The sequence below is a fragment of the Bactrocera latifrons genome, unplaced genomic scaffold (genome assembly GCF_001853355.1).
Source record: "Bactrocera latifrons isolate USDA-ARS-PBARC rearing strain unplaced genomic scaffold, ASM185335v1 scaffold_111, whole genome shotgun sequence".
NCBI classification, from domain to species: Eukaryota; Metazoa; Arthropoda; class Insecta; order Diptera; family Tephritidae; genus Bactrocera; species Bactrocera latifrons.
In genome coordinates, this window is record NW_017534531.1 from 163783 (window position 1) to 183199 (window position 19417).

At 35.2% G+C, this 19417-nt stretch overlaps 8 protein-coding genes across 12 annotated transcripts; 4 read left to right on the forward strand and 4 right to left on the reverse strand.

Annotated features, from left to right (window-relative positions):
* Nucleotides 1-438: 438 nt before the first annotated feature.
* LOC108973927 (GTPase Era, mitochondrial) lies at nucleotides 439-1969 on the forward strand. The gene is made up of 4 exons (XM_018941452.1): nucleotides 439-780; nucleotides 836-1375; nucleotides 1457-1634; nucleotides 1693-1969. Exons 1-4 carry the CDS (start codon nucleotides 496-498, stop codon nucleotides 1869-1871), a joined length of 1182 nt encoding a protein of 393 aa, XP_018796997.1. The 5' UTR covers nucleotides 439-495; the 3' UTR covers nucleotides 1872-1969.
* On the reverse strand, nucleotides 1874-2352 carry LOC108973935 (peptidyl-tRNA hydrolase 2, mitochondrial). The gene has a single exon (XM_018941464.1). The coding sequence runs from the start codon at nucleotides 2333-2335 to the stop codon at nucleotides 1943-1945; it is 393 nt and encodes a 130-aa protein (XP_018797009.1). The 5' UTR covers nucleotides 2336-2352; the 3' UTR covers nucleotides 1874-1942.
* Nucleotide 2353: 1 nt separating this feature from the next.
* Nucleotides 2354-2702, reverse strand: LOC108973941 (cytochrome c oxidase assembly factor 4 homolog, mitochondrial). Its single transcript, XM_018941476.1, has one exon. The coding sequence runs from the start codon at nucleotides 2573-2575 to the stop codon at nucleotides 2360-2362; it is 216 nt and encodes a 71-aa protein (XP_018797021.1). The 5' UTR covers nucleotides 2576-2702; the 3' UTR covers nucleotides 2354-2359.
* Nucleotides 2703-4167: 1465 nt separating this feature from the next.
* Nucleotides 4168-12407, reverse strand: LOC108974081 (endoribonuclease Dicer). Of its 4 annotated transcripts, none has more exons than XM_018941699.1 (11): nucleotides 11944-12407; nucleotides 11778-11873; nucleotides 11556-11713; nucleotides 11291-11468; nucleotides 10862-11172; nucleotides 10100-10793; nucleotides 9318-9842; nucleotides 9008-9182; nucleotides 6860-7917; nucleotides 5245-6411; nucleotides 4327-5058 (listed from the first exon to the last, which is right to left on the reverse strand). In XM_018941699.1, the coding sequence occupies exons 2-11, from the start codon at nucleotides 11796-11798 to the stop codon at nucleotides 4327-4329; spliced, it is 5019 nt and encodes a 1672-aa protein (XP_018797244.1). In that variant the 5' UTR covers nucleotides 11799-11873; nucleotides 11944-12407. The 4 variants fall into 4 exon arrangements, with proteins under 4 accessions (XP_018797266.1, XP_018797244.1, XP_018797255.1 ...); XM_018941710.1 differs by having other exon boundaries at nucleotides 11778-11876; XM_018941721.1 differs by having other exon boundaries at nucleotides 4168-5058; nucleotides 11778-12406.
* A 192-nt stretch (nucleotides 12408-12599) lies between these two features.
* On the forward strand, nucleotides 12600-15519 carry LOC108974157 (tubulin-specific chaperone E). 2 transcript variants are annotated; one of them, XM_018941854.1, is made up of 6 exons: nucleotides 12600-12635; nucleotides 12784-13005; nucleotides 13064-13539; nucleotides 13682-13903; nucleotides 13991-14472; nucleotides 14864-15519. In XM_018941854.1, exons 2-6 carry the CDS (start codon nucleotides 12910-12912, stop codon nucleotides 15169-15171), a joined length of 1584 nt encoding a protein of 527 aa, XP_018797399.1. In that variant the 5' UTR covers nucleotides 12600-12635; nucleotides 12784-12909; the 3' UTR covers nucleotides 15172-15519. The 2 variants fall into 2 exon arrangements, with proteins under 2 accessions (XP_018797399.1, XP_018797390.1); XM_018941845.1 differs by having other exon boundaries at nucleotides 12614-12635; nucleotides 12737-13005.
* Nucleotides 15520-15935: 416 nt separating this feature from the next.
* LOC108974168 (ras-related protein Rab-4B) lies at nucleotides 15936-17921 on the forward strand. Its single transcript, XM_018941864.1, has 4 exons — nucleotides 15936-16301; nucleotides 16425-16505; nucleotides 16773-17105; nucleotides 17166-17921. The coding sequence occupies exons 1-4, from the start codon at nucleotides 16286-16288 to the stop codon at nucleotides 17375-17377; spliced, it is 642 nt and encodes a 213-aa protein (XP_018797409.1). The 5' UTR covers nucleotides 15936-16285; the 3' UTR covers nucleotides 17378-17921.
* A 152-nt stretch (nucleotides 17922-18073) lies between these two features.
* On the reverse strand, nucleotides 18074-18585 carry LOC108974176. The gene is made up of 2 exons (XM_018941874.1): nucleotides 18327-18585; nucleotides 18074-18271 (listed from the first exon to the last, which is right to left on the reverse strand). Exons 1-2 carry the CDS (start codon nucleotides 18423-18425, stop codon nucleotides 18161-18163), a joined length of 210 nt encoding a protein of 69 aa, XP_018797419.1. The 5' UTR covers nucleotides 18426-18585; the 3' UTR covers nucleotides 18074-18160.
* Nucleotides 18586-18833: 248 nt separating this feature from the next.
* On the forward strand, nucleotides 18834-19417 carry LOC108974223. The gene is made up of 2 exons (XM_018941934.1): nucleotides 18834-18982; nucleotides 19159-19417. The coding sequence occupies exons 1-2, from the start codon at nucleotides 18936-18938 to the stop codon at nucleotides 19277-19279; spliced, it is 168 nt and encodes a 55-aa protein (XP_018797479.1). The 5' UTR covers nucleotides 18834-18935; the 3' UTR covers nucleotides 19280-19417.

A 19417-nucleotide genomic window follows, 5' to 3' on the forward strand; every position in this document is an offset into this window, starting at 1 on the left:
GAGTTTAACGTTAACCGATTATTTTTGTATATTTGTTAACAAATACCATTTTGTTGTTAGCCAACAGATTTTTATAAACTAAACTACTGCACAACAAGCGTTTGATATTGTCGAAGCAATGTTTAAAATCATGCATTAACAACTTTTGATATCATTTATTGCAATGGAACTGATTAAAGGTTAAGGATACAAACAAACATCATATGTTGGTTTCTTTCAAAATAACAAGTAGCAAAATCTTTACCGAAAGAAGTAGTTTTAATTAAATTAATCACGACTTTACTTTGAGATAGCAAAACCAAACATTGAATAACCCTACCACTATATTAAATTTATCGCTTTTACAATACCAACACTTGCCTAAACATCGGTTTCTGTATATCGAAATACCAAAAAATTATATAAATTTCATCTGGCATCTTCTTTGATTGTATTTTGTTTTCGCAATTATTATGAAAAATTTCTCTGCAACTATACTGCTCTAGTACGATAATTATGGAATTTTTATTGAATAACTTTGCAAGTGTAAACAAATATTTGCTAAGATTCAGTAAATATAATAAAGTTCGCACAGGAGATATACGTAGCTATAGTTTGTCGTCGTTGGATGACAACTCGACAACTTCACAGATTTCTGCATCTGCCGACACGACAACCGACCTTGTTACTCATGGTCAGAAAGCACAGCGTAAACGCACGCAGAACTCGTTGCATATAGCGGTTATTGGAGTTCCAAACGCAGGGAAAAGTACATTTATTAACAACTTAATTAATCATCGGGTAAGGTTGTTACGAATCTCTAAAATTGAGCTTTATAATTGAGTTTAGTACTTAGGTATGTCCGACATCGTCTAAAGTGCATACAACACGAAAATCTAGCAAAGCAATTTACACAACGGGACAAACCCAACTTGTATTATATGATACACCAGGTTTAGTGACACCACGTGAAATTAAACGCCATAATTTGGAACAAAGTTTCAAAAGCGCCTACAAACATGCAATTCAACATGCGGATGTTATCGCTTGTATGCATGATGTTTCCAATTCATGGACGAGAAATGCTTTACATTCCACTGTCATCGAAACGCTGAATGAATACAAACATTTACCAAGCTTTTTGATTTTGAACAAGATTGATGCGCTCAGATCTAAACGAGTGCTGCTTGAACTGATACGCGTGCTAACCAACAATACTATTAACACCACACAATCAGTTGGGAATAAACATCAAAGGCAACAGTATAAGCGAATTGAAGAGTCTGTTGATAAACCTTTAGCAAATACAGAGGATAAGAAAGATGTCAGTTGGAATAACTTTCAGGAGGTTTTCCTAGTTTCCTCCATTACTGGTAGTGGACTAAATGATATACAAGTAAGTAACAATTCAGAGTATTCCAATTTAAATAAAACCAATACTAATAAATTAACAATATTTTGCTGCAATTGTAATAAGGATTATCTGGTAAGAGTTGCAAAGGAGAGATCTTGGGAGTATTCCAAAGGTTCTTTTACTGACGAAAAACCGGAAGCACTTATAGTGGAGAGTGTACGTGCCAGACTATTAGATTACTTACCACAAGAAATTCCATATAACTTGCATAGCGCAATTGAATACTTCTCCGAAGAGAACGGTATTAAATATAGTTAATACTTATGATATCTGTTATAATAGTGTATCCTTATGTACAGGTACCATTTATGCATCAGTAGAGGTAACTTGTCCGTCAACGCGTATTGAACGTTTAATTTGTGGCGAGTCGAATGGAAAATTAAAACAAATCACCGAACGTGTAACATCTGATTTAGTAGAAACATTTGGCAAACCAATCTCCTTCACCATATCCACACGAAGTAAGAAAACAGATTAAAATAAAATTTGTTAAAATTTTTTGTTAAATTTTTTCGATAATAAATTATATTTATTTCTTCAGTTAATAAACTACAATAGTTTTAAATTGGATACCAATTCATCTACGTTTTTTTCTATATCCGGTCCAATACCCAAAACCGTTGCTGTACCAGCTTCTAATTGCGTACGCCCTGCATCTCTTACTAATTCAGCGACTACACCTGCTGTCTTGGCACGATTTTGTAAATTTGTAAGCTCTTCTAAAGTATTTGCGCGCAATACGATTTTTGGTTGTCCCGAAAATGACCAACATTCTACTAATTTTTGCTTATCTTGGTCTTGTTGAGATTGTTGATAACAAAGTATAGCTGCATGCGCGCATTGTGCAGCAGTTTTCCCTTTAGACATTTTTAAATCTCCTCGCACCACTAACACCAGTTTCGTACGTGGTGTAGTAATGGCACTGAAAATTCGTTTAAGCATTTTCTTATTATTATTGTTTGCTTTTTATTTGGTTTCAGCGTATTTTTTCATTTGTGCTTCTGTGTATTTTTGCATGCACTGCTTAAACTCTTTCACTACCTCTTGGCAGCGGCGCCAATCTCCTGTTTCAGCAATGCACTCTTGTACTTTGTAATGCAACTCAATGCAACCAGTTTTCTTAAGCATCAACTCTATGGGATCCTCAGTTTCCAGGGCAGCAGCAGCAGAGACTGACGACATTATTTTATTAAATAAATCACAACTAATATACGATTTGTTTTACTTAAATAGTTTTCATTTGTATGATATAATTTTTCATTAGGTGTTAAAACCAAATTAATGGCTACGGCAATCAGCTGTTTTTCGTTGCTTCCGCACCATGTGTTTTTCTATAGCTGTGCCTACAGAAGAGTCTAAATAATTGGGAATAGTTGAAATTCAAAAATTGCAAAACTTGCAAGCACTAGTCTCTCCCATTGACTGGGTTTCCTAAATAATAGTGACTGGTCATCATATAATCTGATATTTGATCGTACAATCTTACTATGAGATAACGTGATTTAATAGGCGTTGATGTGACATGAAATTTTGTTCTTGCCTGCCATGCATGTATGTATGTGGTATATGAGAAAGTGCATGCCCATAGCGCAAAAGGACACAAATTGGTTGTCGAAGTGTGATAAATTGACTTGATGTAACAACATGTGATTGCGTTGATGTGACATGGCATTTTTGTTCTTAGCTGCCGGGCATATAGAAAGCCTGCCTATAGTGCAGAGTTAATTGGTAGTGATGTTTTATCATATGATGTTGAACTGATTGCTTTCGAGGTACAAAGTGCTACAAATAAAAGGATATTACAGCTCGAAGTCAATAATAAGATATCATCTACACAACGACTTGAGCAAAGCTTTCTGCCAAGGATTGTAATGCAGTGCTCTTCATGCGGCATTTAACACTAAGCTCTTCTTCTCATTTTTCTGAACCGCAATTTTCTCGTCTCTATTGCTGTGTACTGACAATCGCTTTTAACTCACGACTAAATAGTGTATATTAAATTTTTATTTTTATTTTATTTTTTATTTTTTATTATATATTTTTGTATTTAATAAAATAATTAGGCACATGCATATAAACATGTGCATGTGCATGAGAAATCGAAATGTATATGGTGTGTATGTGGCGTGCAATATGTGTATTACAAGTTGAACTCTTTTTGAAAACTATAAAGGAAAATTTTAGCTTTTGACAAAAAATCAGAAGAGCTATAACAATTTTTTTTTTTTTTTTGTTTACGCAAAATCAAAAAATGCCAATAAGATAATTTCCAAATTAAGAACATAATTTAAAAAAAATAAACAAATAATAGTTTGTCAAAAAAGTCTTGTGGTATTTTTAATTTTTTTATTTTATTTTTTTATTTTATTTTTTTTACTTTATGAATGTTGATGACTCATGCCCAGCTCTTGACCGATGCTACGGCTGCTACTATGCCGGTCTCTTTCGACCAATTCAGCGATTTTATCGCAGGCCTTCCGGAGCGTGGCGCATCTTCAACCACCTCTACACCAGAACGAAAACGTTGAAACCATCGTTGTGCGGTGGAAATGGAAACTGTATTAGGTCCATAAACTGCACAAATTTTATTGGCGGCTTGAGATGCATTTTTGCCTTTATCGTAGTAGTACTGTAAAATATGCCGTTGTTTCTCTTTATTTTGCTCCATGTTTGCGACGCTATAACTCAAAATCAATCAAACACGTGTTAGCGCGTGAAATGAGCTTTCCAAAAAGGTATAGCATGACCCGATGCGACGGATAAAACTAGAACTAAGCGCTCTCAGCGTCAACTAGCGAAAATACCGCAAAGCTTTTTTGACAACCTAATAAAATATAATTTATTTTCCTACCTCTAGCTACAGTGCAATTCGAATATTTACTGTACTAGCGTTTAAATACGAATGTATAGCAATTGAATTAAAAACACATTATTTAAGTGGAACGTTTCGCTAAAATTTTCAGCGCCTGCTTGGCTGCCGCTTTCTTTGCCAGTTTCCCATTTACACCAAAGCCATTCACCTCCACACTACGATTCAGGCATGTGAACTGGCATTTCACCATGTATACGTCCTCATCACAGATCGGATCGGCGAATTTCGGATTGGCATAGTTATGCTCAACTAATTGGCGCACAGCGTCCTGGGGTATATTTTGAGTGAACTGATTGATTTCCTGTTCGAGCAAACCGTAAATTACATGCCAAGTTGTACGCAAGTCGCGACTATCAAGATATACAGCAGCAATTAATGCTTCCAATATGTCACCCAGCGCTTTGGGCACTTCCACATTGGTCGCCATATTAAAACCGGCACCATTTCTATCATTTGTAGGCACTGTAGTCTCCTCCATCAATATTTGCACATCGTCGCTGACGATGTAGTTATGTTTTTCTTGATATTTGGCAAAATCTTTAATTTTTTCGGCCAAAGCGCTATTTTCAGCTAGTATAAACAAATGGAAGCGATGACGCACACACACACCACCTAATGTTACATTATTGACCAATGCCGAGCGTAAATCTGTAAGCATGCCTGGCGTCATATGTTGATAGCGTTCGAATATATAGCACGATATGAGAAAGTCCAGTATAGCATCGCCAATAAATTCAAGTTCCTGATAACAGCCAGTAATGCGATTGGTCGGATAGGAAGGATGAGTTAAGGCCTAAGATTCATAAATAGAAGAAGAAGCATTACTTAAACATTTCGACTGCTTATTAATACTAAACATTTTTAAATGTAATTAATATATATTTAAGTTATGGGGTCTCCGACGTTTCCTTTGTTGCAAACTTAACTTAACTTACAACACTCGGGGTGCAATAATACATAAGTAATAACGGATACATACCTGCAAGAGAAATGCGCGTTCGCGGAATTTGTAACCCAAATTCTCCTCCAATTTTTGATAGTTTATAAGAAAACTGTCGACTTCCTTAGGTGAAATACTTGCTTGCAGCAGGGCGCTGGTAAAATTCAGGTCCATCAAATGTGAAAAAGATTTGCCTGGATCAGGTTTGCATATGCCGAAGAATTCTAACATTCGAAAAGAATTATAAATGCCATAATTTTTCACACAAACACCCAGTATGGCTTCCAATGTATCGGCCACGACTTTATCGCGCAACGCCTCTTTGTATATAAACAAGTTTAGTTCGTTGTCTAAACGTCTCTCTTCTGCTGCTGGTCCATCGTCAATAAAATGCCTTTGGCTACCGCTTACGATTTGGCTCAGACGTTCGCTTGAACAAGCACCATTGATAATTTCATCTTCAGTCAATTGAATTGCATACAGATCACTCGGTGTTAAACTCTTCAGCATATTCTCATTCGTGTTGAAAAGTTGTAACAGATTCCTCGGTAAGCTGACTAAAGGCGGCAACCATTCATGTGGCGGCTTAAATAAATAGCCACTAATTCTTTCTGGTATATCGGTCTCAAGCATGCAATAGATAAGATTGCGATTCGATACAAATTTTCCTTTGACTTCGGTTAAAAAACCCTCGTGCCATTTTGGAAATTTATGCACCAAATATAGCGAGATAGAGAATTTTAAAAACGAATCACCCAAAAACTCAAAACGCTCCATATCGAAAACGTCATTAGCGCCAGCTGTCGTTAGGGCAGCCAAAAAGTCTGCCTGTTCGGCAGATTTTAAGTTTTCACCGCTTAACGTGAGTTCCAATATATTTAGGTGGCGCTTTTCCGTCAAAGGAGCATCACACAATTTCAAACGGTCGATATTCTCACTGTCTCCTGCTGTTTCGAGGGCTGGCTTTTTTGGCATATCCAACTGCGACTCGGACCACTCTTCATCGCTCAAGGTCAAAGTGTCCAATATTGAACCGTTTATAAATTTGTAGAAATAGTCTAGTTCAACCGGAAACATTAATTGCTGTTTGCGGGTTAAATCTTCGGGTTCCAGGTAGTCCTTCCACAGCACATCATTTAAATTGGTCATCGTAAACACGGTCTCTTTGCCCTGTGTGGGCAGGGCGGGTAGTACTTTTTTCGGCTCCTGCATAATTGATAAGCAAAGTTTTATTATTCCTTTAAAGTGACTTGTAAGACATTTTTTTTTTTAAAGAAAAATAATTAATAAAATAGATTAAAAAGACCGTCGTATATCTACAAAGCGCCTACAACCAGTCACAAATTTATTGAGCCGATATTTTTCTACACCAGCCAATTTGCCGGGTTCGTAGAAAAAAATAATGCAACCTAGATGCTTCAACGTTAGCTGGACGGTGAAGATGAAAGTGTCTAGATGTTTCTACCATAATCTTTCTAACTGCAACTTTGACAAGTTGCGTCCTCCAACATCTTTAGCCTCACTACGTAAAAACCTGTTAGGACACCTATCATTGTGTAGTTCAGTGGACCTTTGTGTTACACTCTGGGCCAGAAGACTTTCGCTACCCCACAAATGATGGCTACTGACGGTTACAATATAAATCTACACTCACCTGTGGCTCTTCCATAGCATTGCCATCCATGTCAATAGCTCGCGATAAAGACTCGTCGATCATTAATTTTTTCGGCTGATATGACACGTCACATGCTATACCCAGGAATTTATTAACACGGCGTCGCAAATCCTCGGCATGAAGCATGTAGTGAACGCGATGCAAAATACTAGGTAGCAACAAAGCTTTGAGCCACATATCACCAGGAAACATGAAGTTGTGACAAAGTTCCGGTATAAGGCGTATTATGGAACTGTTGTGATGCGATTTTGCTGACTTGCCGATAGCATTGACGAAAAAGTTTCTTCTCGAAGTTAGAGCGCGTACTTCCAGCATAAATTGATCCTTTTGCACTATACAATCCACTTCATTCTTATATTTGGCATCGAAAAAGTGAATGTAACTGGAAAATTCATTATTATCGAAAGCGCTTTGTGGCGTTAGATCTGTAAGCACTTTGGTGACAACAAATCTTTGATTATCTCTGCCCGAGTACCACTTATTGACCACCTTGCCTAGATAATCCTCTGGCTTATAAACTTTTTTTTGCCTTTCGCTTACGCTATACTTTCGCTGTGGCAAGAGACGTTGAAAATTTTGCACCAAGTTCCAATCGATTTTACTGTTAATAAGTGGTACTATAAAGTATGCGTTCTCTTTATTGCGCTTGTCAAGCACCAGAAAATTTTTCCAGCACTCCAATATATCACGGAAGATCATCAAATGGAATTTGGCTAATTGTTTGAGTTGTTGCTCACTTTTTATGGTTAATGTGATCGGTTTATCTTCAATTTTTACGGATAATTTACCCTGATTCATGAAGAGTGGCATTTCAGCGAGCGCTGGCATTGGTTTGCGTGTCAAAATTGCATAGTTACAGTTAGTATTTAATAGCGTTACTATATGCTCCGTATAACTGTCGGCTTCAAATTGCGGATAAGCACAAATCTTATATGCGTAGCAAAGTTCTTTGATCTTTGGTACGGCATTGTAAAGTTCGTCCGGATATCTGTGATTGTAGAGACGGCGTTGTTGTTTTCCCGCAGTTTTGGAGGTGACTGTAGATGAAGATATTAAATATTATATACTTGGTACAAACAAGAGAAAACGTTAACTTTGACATCAACAATGCTATATTAGACTTCACCAATGCATTTCATATACATAGTATAAAAGGGTTTAAAAGATCTTTAACTCGATTTCCATCGCGTCAGTTTGTAAGGCAACTATATATTTCAGTGGAGAGGCCTTCGGTCTATTGTGCCCTCCTCTATATCACATATGGTGAGCAAGGTTCAGCATCCTGAACTATTCCATGTCGCAGAATCTTTAGTTTCCATGTTGGACAGGTACTTCCTGAGTCTGCAGTGCCCTGTATAGAGCGCGACAAGGAGGCGAGGTTGTACCCTCCGAGAAGCATCTAGGCATGAACCTACTGCAATGCATGGTTCTGGCCCAATCATCCCGGACGCTTTATACCCCGGCACCCATATTAGGTGTGCCGGGTTGTACACTGATAGGCGGTTCAGCTTCATGCGCTGAGATCTCTTTTAGAGCCGCTTGACTGTCGCTAAGTATGGCTATAGTTGCGGTGGAGATTAAATTCAGCGCACTGATTTATGCTTGGAAAACGTTCCATTTGTATGGATAGTTTGGTCGGCGGTCTCGCAATGATTCGATTCGATTCGACTAAGCCTAAGCCTAATATTTTAAATCTGGTAATTTGGTCAACCGAGGGAGAAGATGGATCACCCTGAAATACACATAACATACATATTCCTATGCAGTTGTTGTTCTAACGGGTACCTACTCATTGCATGCAGGACATATATGAGATATGTCGGGGTCTATTCTGTATAAGTAGAAGTTTAACCTGCTACAGTATCCAGAAGGGTCACTCTCGTTTCTCGCGACAACTCGAGCTCTTCGTCTGCAATGGGTGCTGGTTTGACTCCAAGTATGCCATTCATTAAAAGGGAGTCGGTGAACAATTCCTTTCAACTCCCACAACAACCGGTCCTAAGCTTCGGAATTGATCCGGATTTAATGCGATCAAGGGTTGTTATTTCGGAGATCTAACCGCGTTTAGATCGGTAAGTCTTACTTTAAGCTTGCCGTCATTCCTATCCACTCATGAATTTCACTTACCATTGTCATTGAATTTTTTCCAATGACTAAAGAGTTCTTCCGACACCTTAGCAACGCATTCCGTTTTTGTCACCGGTAATAAACGCTCATTAAGTTCGCCTTGCTCGTACAATGTTTTGCAGGCTTCAAATGCTGCCGAGATTTGCGCCTGTTTCACAGTACGATATTTCTTGCTCTATGCGTATGATAATTAAAAACAAATAAAAAATATAAAGAAAAACATTGAAATAACTATAAAAAAATATAACAAGAACAAATAAAAATAACAGCTTTGAAATTGCTAATATATATGTAAGCTTCTCCTACGCACCATTATTGTGTGTTTTATTGAAGATTGTAACGGCATCTGCAAGGCTACATGTATCATATCGTCCGTTGTTTGTTTATTAAACCACGGCGTGGCGACGCCAAATGCATCGGTAGGTAATAGAGCACAATAACGGTATAACAGCGGTAGCGCATTCGAAGCCAATAGATAGGCGCCGCTCTGCGTTCTAAATGGCGTAATCAGATCTTTAAATTGTTCGGCAATATCTTGTTCCTTTGGTTCATCTTGATCCAAAATACGCCCGATCAAGAAATCCTGTATATTTTTATGGGCTTCTTGATAGCCTTTGATTTTTTGTACCACACTTACTTCATCCGATTTGTCTGTGAAGATCGCATATAAAGCGTCGCTAGAGCGCGCTCGCCCTTTTGTCTGCACATAGGAATTGAACGTCTTCAATGGATCATAAGCAAAAACATAATTGCAGGCCTGCACGTCAATACCCTCTTCAAGTACATTCGAACAGACGAGCAAATTGCAGTCGCCATTACGAAAACTTTCGATAGCCTGTGTAAATATAGATGCAAATTGAAATTTTATATTTATTTACTTTATATGTATGTATGCTGATAGCAGTTTAGCAGAAGCCGCAAAGTGTAAATATATACAGACATACATATGTATATATGTACATATATTCTCAAATTACAATAAACACAATGCTGTATCAGCCGAATTTCTTTGCATTTAGTATATTCCATATGCATATACATATATACGTATGTATGAATGTTTGTGTGTATAATGTGCATAGTGATACTTACCGTATTGTTCCACTTCTGATACAGCAGACTTTCTATGCTTGGTACAACGGAGTTCCGTCCTACCATAAATTGTGGACGCAAAGATTTAGTCAATATGGGCTCCAAATTAATATACTGTTGCAGTACATAATACACACATTTGGCTGTGTACCGACGCTCAACGAATATCAAGCAATGTATTTCAGCTGGATCTTTATTCGAAAATAGTTCTTTTGTTAAAAGTAGTAGTGAACGCATTTTTGACGTAGAATAGTTTAATATTATATCTAAGGTGTTGTATGCGTCATCTGGATCAGTAATTTCCTCTTTCAGTTCATCGATAATCATATGACGTATTTTTTCGCAGATACTGATTACATAACGGTAAAGATTACGCAAAACCATTGTCTCGGCTGCACGTTTTTTGAGTTCAAACTCAATTATTGGCGACATTATGGCTATAGCGGCTGCATATAAGCCGAATTCATCCATTTGATATACGAAATCATTTAAAAGATTAGTTATAAAAACCTTCTTATTGGGCTGTCGTAGACTACCCAAATTTTTGGATTGCTTTACTTTAATTGCGCCTAAATCCCATTGATTGACCATTACATCACATTCTTTGATAATATTCTTGATGGTTCCAACTAATCTAAATATATGTGTTTGGCTTGTATACGTGACGAGTTTTTCTGTGGGTTTCGTTGAAAATCTGTTGTAAAATGTTTTATAAATTAACATTTGTAATAGGAATGGCTATCATATACGAGTGCTACTTACGCCATTACATTCTGATATTCTTCCATAGAACCGACTGTAACGATTTTGCCGTGAAAAATTGCTTCTAAATTTTCCAGCTCCTCACGAATTTTGTTCAGTTTGTTACCCTTTATTAAGACTCCAGTCAAACCAATTACCCGTGGTAATTGAGATTTGTCAGCAGCCATTCTATAATGTCTCATAAACTCATGCATGGGATGATTATTTCTTGCATGGTGACATTCGTCAATTATAACAACACTTAAGTCAGTAATTTTTATATAATTTTGTGAAATTATATCGACAAAAATTTGAGCTGTACCAACAAGAACCTAAAAAAAAATTACAACACTTTTAAGTAAATTTTGCAAGAAAAACACTTTAAAGCTACAATAACTATCACAAATAAAAAATGTTCCATATAGGGACTTCATTTTTTAACATACATACTTGATTGATTTTGATTTCATCATTCCACTTCCTCGGGGACCAATTATCTACGTCACGCTCTCCTATGTAGAAACCGACATTTAAGTTAGTGCATCGCTTCAACTCAATAGCTTGTTGACGTGCTAATTCAATGGTATTGCACATAAATACCGCCCTTTTGCCACCATTTTCAATTGTTCTAAATGCGTATTCATCGTAAAAGACACGTACGATTGTACATATTTCTATAGGGTATATGTATGTATGTATATTGCATTTAACTTACTCTTGCATTTGATGTGAAAAACGTTTTAGTGCCATTATAGCAATGTATGTTTTGCCGGCACCTGTAGGCAGATAGATTATAGCATTCCGTTGCATGACATAATTTAGGAGCTCAATTTGATATCGCCTGGGCTCCATTAAAGTCTTATCGCTAGTCTGCTAAAAAAAATTGCTTTCTTCAAATGTGTACAAATCTTGGTTTTCTAGCTATCAAAGTACTTACATTTGTATTGACACTAGCCATTATTATTTTTATATTTAAGATTATTCACTTTAATTTAATAAATTTTTTTCCACAAACACCATCTAATCTGCACTGCTGCTATTATGAAATTGCTTTACTAATACAACAAAGAAGGCACACAAGTTCAGTAGCTGGATCGACTTACGTGGCTTTCACGAACTGGCAGGAAGAACTCTTGGCGTCTTTCTGTATACCAAATTTATTGCTTTGATGTAAATATGTATATAATCCGAAAGATTTTGGTGATTTCCCCAATTGCAATAATTTTATGGAAGAAAACCAAACACCATGGTACAAGTGCAAATACTTTGACAAATGAGTAGAAAAATGTATATTACCAGATTTCTAAATTATTATTATTTCTAAAAAAAAAAACTTTCTAAATTAACAGCTGATTTCTAGAATTGTTTCATAGTCTAATTAGCCACACTTCATAACAATATAAACTAGCCGACATTTTCATTACAATATTAACTGAGTCCGTTCTAGATGCTGTAGCAGGTTAAACTCCTACTTATCCAGCAAGAAACGTGTCCCCTCACTAGTCTAACCACCTCTTTGCATACCCAGCTAGCCTAATACCCTACATATCTAACACCCCTCTTTCTATGGTCTGTCCCGTCGAAACAGCACGTTTCCGGGGTCTACCGTTGCATGGTCTCAATGACAACTTAGCTGACGTTTTATGCGCAATATTTATAAAATTTAGTAGAGTACTATCGATAGCATCTCTGTTAGTCATATCGTTAATTGTAGTATTCAGTCATCTGAAGCAGAGAACGTAAAACTATACGTTCTCTGTCTGAAGTCATTTATTTACGATATCGCGAGAATAAGGTAAGAGACAAAACAATCTACCAAATTTATGTTTTTATAATGAAATAAATTTCAAAAGGCATCATACAACAGATAAAAATATTTAATATATATAATTTCAGAGGTGTAAAATTCTGTAATAGCAAAATATTGTGACACTATCTTACAGATAAAAAATAAATACAATTTCTTTAGACGTGTGCAAGATTTTGGTAAACAGCAGTTCGAAAAATCAACAAATTGTGCAGAAGAGTGGAGTATAAGAGGGCGTGTTCCCCGTACAACATTTTCCGCTATGGTTGGAATTATTGACGATACTTGTTTACATTATCCCATTGGCACGCGTATTAAAGTTGGTGAAAATTATGGCACAGTTAGATATGTCGGTGAAGTAAGTAAAATATTTATATAATTAACATGCAGTGCCAATAAATATAGATTTATTTGAGGTAATGGGCTACAATGGCTTATGGTTGGGTGTTGAATGGGATGATCCCCAACGTGGCAAACACAATGGATGTGTCAATGGTAGGCACTACTTCCATACGCAATACCCAAATGCTGGTAGCTTTGTGCGTCCTGGTAAAGTCGGTCCGTTCGAATCACTTGAAGACGCAGCTAGAGAACGTTATTTAGATTACTCAGCTGAAAGTAGTTTAGATTTATCGTTGATACGCGAAGCGCAGCAAAAAATGCAAGCTAGTTTCTTTGAAGTGGTGGGCATGGATAAGATAGCGCGCAAGCAAAGTAAATTTGAACAGCTGTCGGAAGTAAGTGTAGATAATTGCCCAATTAATGAAGCCGGCTACTTGAAAGACTTTCAAGTTCTCACCACATTAAATATTAGTTCAACACTTGTTTGGAATTGGAAAATTGTCGCTGATATTTGCAAACAAGTGCCGACTTTGATGGATTTGAATTTAAGGTATGTTGTCATGTCACTAAGTTTAAACCTTGCCAAAAATATTCACATTTTTATATTTATTCAACCTTTATGAAAATTAACTATCATATTAGACAGTATTCTTTACGATTATGTACATATACGTATATGCTCTATATAACAGTTGCAATCGCCTCGTATTGCCGACGGATGCACAAATTAAAGAGCTAGAACCTACATTCAGGAATTTGAAATGTATTAATCTACGTAATTGCGGTTATAATGACTGGGCCAAAGTGATACAGACTGCTAAATTGTGGCCGCAAATAGAAGTTTTGGCTCTCCAAGAAAATCCGTTAACCGAACTAGCTGAGATTAACAGCAACGAAGTCTTCAAATCCCTGAGGTACGTGAAAACAGTAGTTTTGTCTGACAAACAAGCCTAAATACCTTATTAACTATGTAAATTTTAATTAAATAATAAATATTATAGAGAACTGGATTTACATCGTACAAAAATTATGGATTTTGATCAAGTATGCAAATTGGGAAATATTAAAACACTGAAAACATTGAATCTTATGGAAAATGGCATTGAAGAAATTAAGCTACCTGACTGTGAACCGAATGCAAAACTTCAAATATTTGTCGCTTTAGAACAACTGAATTTACTCTATAATCCCATTTGGAACGAAGCAGAAACGTTTAATGAGTTGGATAAGTTGCCTAGCTTGAAGCGTCTTAATAAAACACCTCACTTAAAATCTGATTTTGATGAGATGTTTTCTAAAGCTGTCGGCATGATAACGAATTTAGAAATGCTTAATAAGATTGACGTCACCGCTGAAGCTCGTCGGGATGCCAGCTACGATATTTGGAAGCGGTATGCTATGGAATGGCTGCAGGCAGCTGATAAACCGGAACTTTTGCAAGATTTCTACAAAAAACACCGGTCATACGCCGCTATAATACAAAGTAAGTTTGATACATTATGGTGTCCGTTTTGGCCTAAACATCAAAGATCCAAAATAAACAAGCTCTATTTTCCGTTTAAACCGGACCTTATATTTCTTTCCCCATGTATAGAACATCATGATTTATACATATGTATATTCTGTATTACTGTTGTTGTCGTAGCGGCAGAATTCTGCCGAGCTGACAATGTCCTTGGCCGGATAAAGATCAAAAAATCCTATGTAAAATATGAGGCTAAAGGAAAATTAATAAGGAATGGTTTAAATCGAAAATAGAGAGCTTCTGGTTAAGGAAAAAACATCTACTTGAGAAATAACGGACCCCTAATTATATATATATATATATGCACATATGCATATGCATTCCTCCGTTTCAACGTAAATATTTACAGAGTATGGTTCGCCTGCTGAGTTTGTTGTACGACCCAACATTAAGCAATCCAATTTAATTAAGATTCGTGTACTCAACCAACAAACCGGAGAAATTTGGGAGAAACGTGTACCGCGCATGATTACAGTACAAACCTTACAGGGTCTAGTTGCGAAACATTTTCAGACGATAATGAACGCCAATGGCAGTTTACCGCAGCTTACATATATTGATGCAAAATATCCCGAATTAATGGTGCCGATGGACAATAGCGCTAAAACATTAGATTTCTACAGTGTTCAGGATGGAGACACAGTTATTGTGAAATAGTAATGTAATTTCAATAACTTGCATATTAATCGAATTATTTAAAATTATACATTGTTATTTTCTTTTAAACATAATTGAAGTGCAAAATTTCTTTGTATAAGTGTATTATTAACAACTTAATGGAACTGATTTTCAATTTCCCTTTTTTACATATTATTTTTATTTGATAATTATAAATTATTTGGCCTTTTTAAAGCATAACTGTTTGCTACAAAACAATATTGTTTCAATGCACCCATAATATAATATTATTTGAGAGATAAAATTAAACTCGGTATAATTTCTAGAACCGAACGAATGTAGAAAGTATGAATAAGGTGCGAATAAACGCAGTTTGATAAAAAATAATTAATAATATTATTGGCGAAATTTCAATCCGGTTTGGCCACGGTAATTGTAGAGTGAGTCATTTTTCTAGTTTCGATTATTTATATGCGTAATGTACGACTTCCGTTTGCTTTGAAAACTCGGATTGGAGAGTTTTTATTGAAAGCAATTAAATTTTGACATTGTTGTCTGTCATTCTGCTGTAGACATTTCCCAAAACGAACAAATATGTTGATATTTATCAACGATTGATATTTGAAAAAATCGACGGAAATAATTAAACAATTTCACATCAAACATTTAATTTAAAATACATTATATGCTTTGAATTAACCCTGAAATATTTCGTTTTACTCTGCAACAGCATTTATTGTGAACTATCGTTTTTCGTAGACTTTTGTAAAATGTCAGTGTAAAAGCGATAAAGTCTCCAACGAATTAGTTTTACTGCAACATTAACAAGTTTTTGTGTGAAGAAAAGCTTCGTTTTGTTATTTTATAAATATTGGCATTATTATTTAATAGATATACAATTACCGTACAAATCAAGTTGTTAATAAATTTCAATTTGTTTAAATGTGACCGTAACACAGTCATTATCGAAACTAAAAACATGATATAGTTGCATGTACTGTAGTTGCAACGTAGTTGTTTAATCGAAGTTATTAACATATGCAAGAGACAACAATCGGAAGCAAAAAAGCATAACTTGACAGTTTTTGTGTGTAAAATTGGAAATAAAACTAGTAGTATAAAAATAAAAATAACAGGCTAAACGAAAAACAGAATGTCTGAATCTTATGGTATGTTATTTGGCATTGAATTACTAATTGTGAAGTTCATACGTATACTTGAATAAAGTATCTGTGTGTGTTGTATATATAAATAAATAAGTATTTAAAATGGTTAATTTACTTGTGTTGCAGATTATCTTTTCAAATTCTTAATAATTGGCAGTGCAGGAAGTGGCAAAAGCTGTTTGCTACATCACTTCATCGAGAATAAGTGTAAGTTTTGCCAATGCTTCGCAGGTGTTTTCCAATATAAAACTGAAATGTGCGAAGTAACATTAGTATGAATAATTACTTGCAATTATCCACTGTGCATGTATATATGTATGCATCTATGTATGCGCTTTTGCAGGTATACAAACATATATGTTAGCATTACGTATTTTGGAAAACGCAAGTGATGCATATTTTCGTTTAAATTTACATATACATATGAATATATGATATTTTGTAGAAAGTTGCTAAACATACTACTAATTCCAGTTAAAGATGACAGCTCCCATACGATTGGTGTGGAATTTGGTTCACGTATTGTGAATGTTGGTGGTAAATCAGTAAAGCTGCAAATATGGGATACAGCGGGACAAGAACGTTTTCGATCGGTAACACGTTCGTACTATCGTGGTGCCGCTGGAGCTCTGCTGGTGTATGATACAACATCGCGCGATTCCTTTAATGCTCTCAGCAATTGGTTGAACGATGCACGCACCTTAGCCAGTCCGAATATCGTTATACTTTTGGTGGGTAATAAAAAAGACTTGGAAGATGAGCGAGATGTTACATTCTTGGAAGCAAGCACTTTTGCACAAGAGAATGGTAAAAAACCTAATATATTTAAACGTCGTAATATATATATTAATATTGTTTGATTTACAGAATTAATATTCCTTGAGACAAGCGCTAAAACGGGAGAAAATGTTGAAGAGGCTTTTTTGAAATGTTCTAAAACTATATTAGCAAAGATCGAAAGTGGTGAATTAGACCCTGAACGTATAGGCAGTGGCATTCAATATGGTGGTGCCGCGCTACGAAATCTTCAAACAAGACAGCGAAGCATTAGTAAACCAGACTGTGGTTGTCGTGTCTAATTAGGTGGCGCAGCACGTCGTATATATATTTCTATAATCTCATATTAAAACTTTATTATATGTAGAGTATGTAAAAGTTAAAAAAAAAATGGGAAAAGCGGATCTGATATGGCATCAGGCATACGCAATGTAGACATTGGGTGTAGTTATATATAATTAATAATTAGTTTAAGCAAAAAGTATAAAAAAATATCGGATTATATAAATGCTCATTGTTGTAATTTCGATTGTGGTATATTTTTTATATTTTAATAATGAAATTAACATTCATTCCTTATTTGAAAAGTGCGTTACTTGCCTGTTTTCAAAATTTTTACAAAATTCGATTGCAATGATTACCGGATTCATTAAAAATTGTGTGTCCTGCGACAATGCTTGGTTTTAAATATTAATTTGTAATGATATTTTACACATTATTCGCATATATAATTGTATAATGTTAAGGAAATAGTTAATTAAGTAATCTTTTTTTGTAAATACAACAAATTATACAAAATCTTCATGAATAAACGAAACTAAAATCATGACCAAACCTTAATACTAATACAAGTAACCATTCATAATTTATGTAGCTTCTCAGACCATAATTACTTCTTTGAGATTGATGTTGTCGAGATCATACCGATTATTAATGTCGTTTGCTAATCCTCAACTGAATGATAATAACTCACTTTTCGATTTTAAAAATAGTTTGTATATATTTTAAAAGAGGTGTAAATGTGTGCAAAGCGGTACATATTAAAATTGTACAAATACTGTATTTAACTAAAAAATGTTTGCAAGTTAGTCAGTTTTTTTAACATCTCCATTTGTGTGTCCAGTGTAATTTTGATAACAATTCACCATATCTTTCGCCGTATAGCTGTAGAGCTTCTTACGACTTCCGGAGAAATTCTATAAAAAATCATGTGTTTATTAGTACTTTGAAGTATTTATATTTCTAGCATACATTTAAATCACCGGCAATCAACGCCCATAGGTACACAAAAGCAGCAGGTAAAACGCTGACAATGATGGCGAATTCGAAATTGGTGAACGTATTAAACATTTTCTTTCCGTAATAATTATATGTAAAAATTTGTCAGCACTACGTGATTTTTTGTACTTTTCTCTATGTCAATTCCATTAGTACTTTTGTATGTAGTTGATTTTAAGGGGAAGGGAAGATTAAATTTTAAGAAAAACAAATGTGTCACCTCTCAGCTGTTTGCTATAAAAATGATAGGTCACGATAGTAAAGGATATTTGATACGCAAAACAAAACAAATATCACATATAAAATAACAATTAATTTTGTACCTGTCTTTCAAAATAAAAAAGTATGTGTCAATGTTGTAAAAGTTCTACAGAATAGTTTAAACTAAACAAAATGATTATTTTCATACCAAAGTTTTAGTATTATTTTTAATAATATTGTCACCGTTCACAACACTAAAATTCACAATTGCTGCCAATCATTTTATCGATGACATTACGTCTTAAGTCTGCTCAGTCAAAGATTTTCGTGATCTAAATCTTATAGTTCTTTTTGGCTTGTGCAAATCCAATTTTAACAAAAATGAGAATCCCATTTGGCAAAAAGCATGCTGAAATCGCCACTTCCTTGTAAGTTTTTAATGAGTCGTTTTATCTATGCAATTTCAAAGTTTGCCTTACATTTTTGTGCAGCAAGCAAGATTTGACTAAACATTGCATAATCAATAAGCGAATATCAGTTTAATAAAATAGCAAATAATTTTTGTAAAAAGCAATAAATAATAGTTCTAATATTACTTTTTCAGCGTGTCATCGGCGGCAGGATTTGGTGGCGCAGCGGGGCTTGCTTTACTCTACCTGACAGATTGGAAATTGGTGCTGCAGTACATGCCAATCTACAACACGAAATTTGACAAATCCGAATAAACTGTTTGTTGCGTTTGGGAGAACATTAACATTTTTCGCTCTATCCTTATGTTGTTCATAAATCTAAAGTAACTTATATTATACACTTAATGTGTTCGAAAATAAAGTAGTGTGGAAGTTTTAGTGAAGTACAGCACA

What these genes read in the sequence shown, in the direction of transcription:
- LOC108974176 (XM_018941874.1), bottom strand. Translation starts at nt 18,425, where the DNA reads ATGTTTAATACGTTCACCAATTTCGAATTCGCCATCATTGTCAGCGTT. An exon ending in TGATTGCCGGTGATTTAAAT is followed by an intron (nt 18,272 to 18,326) that starts GTATGCTAGAAA and finishes GATTTTTTATAG; the next exon opens with AATTTCTCCGGAAGTCGTAA.
- LOC108973927 (XM_018941452.1), top strand. Translation starts at nt 496, where the DNA reads ATGGAATTTTTATTGAATAACTTTGCAAGTGTAAACAAATATTTGCTA. An exon ending in ACAACTTAATTAATCATCGG is followed by an intron (nt 781 to 835) that starts GTAAGGTTGTTA and finishes TTTAGTACTTAG; the next exon opens with GTATGTCCGACATCGTCTAA. An exon ending in ATACTTCTCCGAAGAGAACG is followed by an intron (nt 1,635 to 1,692) that starts GTATTAAATATA and finishes CCTTATGTACAG; the next exon opens with GTACCATTTATGCATCAGTA.
- LOC108974081 (XM_018941721.1), bottom strand. Translation starts at nt 11,798, where the DNA reads ATGGCTAGTGTCAATACAAAT. An exon ending in GAAAAAATTCAATGACAATG is followed by an intron (nt 7,918 to 9,007) that starts GTAAGTGAAATT and finishes CTTCATCTACAG; the next exon opens with TCACCTCCAAAACTGCGGGA. An exon ending in ATGCTATGGAAGAGCCACAG is followed by an intron (nt 6,412 to 6,859) that starts GTGAGTGTAGAT and finishes TCAATTATGCAG; the next exon opens with GAGCCGAAAAAAGTACTACC.
- LOC108973935 (XM_018941464.1), bottom strand. Translation starts at nt 2,335, where the DNA reads ATGCTTAAACGAATTTTCAGTGCCATTACTACACCACGTACGAAACTG.
- LOC108973941 (XM_018941476.1), bottom strand. Translation starts at nt 2,575, where the DNA reads ATGTCGTCAGTCTCTGCTGCTGCTGCCCTGGAAACTGAGGATCCCATA.
- LOC108974157 (XM_018941854.1), top strand. Translation starts at nt 12,910, where the DNA reads ATGGTTGGAATTATTGACGATACTTGTTTACATTATCCCATTGGCACG. An exon ending in TTGATGGATTTGAATTTAAG is followed by an intron (nt 13,540 to 13,681) that starts GTATGTTGTCAT and finishes TCTATATAACAG; the next exon opens with TTGCAATCGCCTCGTATTGC. An exon ending in GAAGTCTTCAAATCCCTGAG is followed by an intron (nt 13,904 to 13,990) that starts GTACGTGAAAAC and finishes TAAATATTATAG; the next exon opens with AGAACTGGATTTACATCGTA.
- LOC108974223 (XM_018941934.1), top strand. Translation starts at nt 18,936, where the DNA reads ATGAGAATCCCATTTGGCAAAAAGCATGCTGAAATCGCCACTTCCTT. An exon ending in GCTGAAATCGCCACTTCCTT is followed by an intron (nt 18,983 to 19,158) that starts GTAAGTTTTTAA and finishes TTACTTTTTCAG; the next exon opens with CGTGTCATCGGCGGCAGGAT.
- LOC108974168 (XM_018941864.1), top strand. An exon ending in TCACTTCATCGAGAATAAGT is followed by an intron (nt 16,506 to 16,772) that starts GTAAGTTTTGCC and finishes TACTAATTCCAG; the next exon opens with TTAAAGATGACAGCTCCCAT. An exon ending in CACTTTTGCACAAGAGAATG is followed by an intron (nt 17,106 to 17,165) that starts GTAAAAAACCTA and finishes TTTGATTTACAG; the next exon opens with AATTAATATTCCTTGAGACA.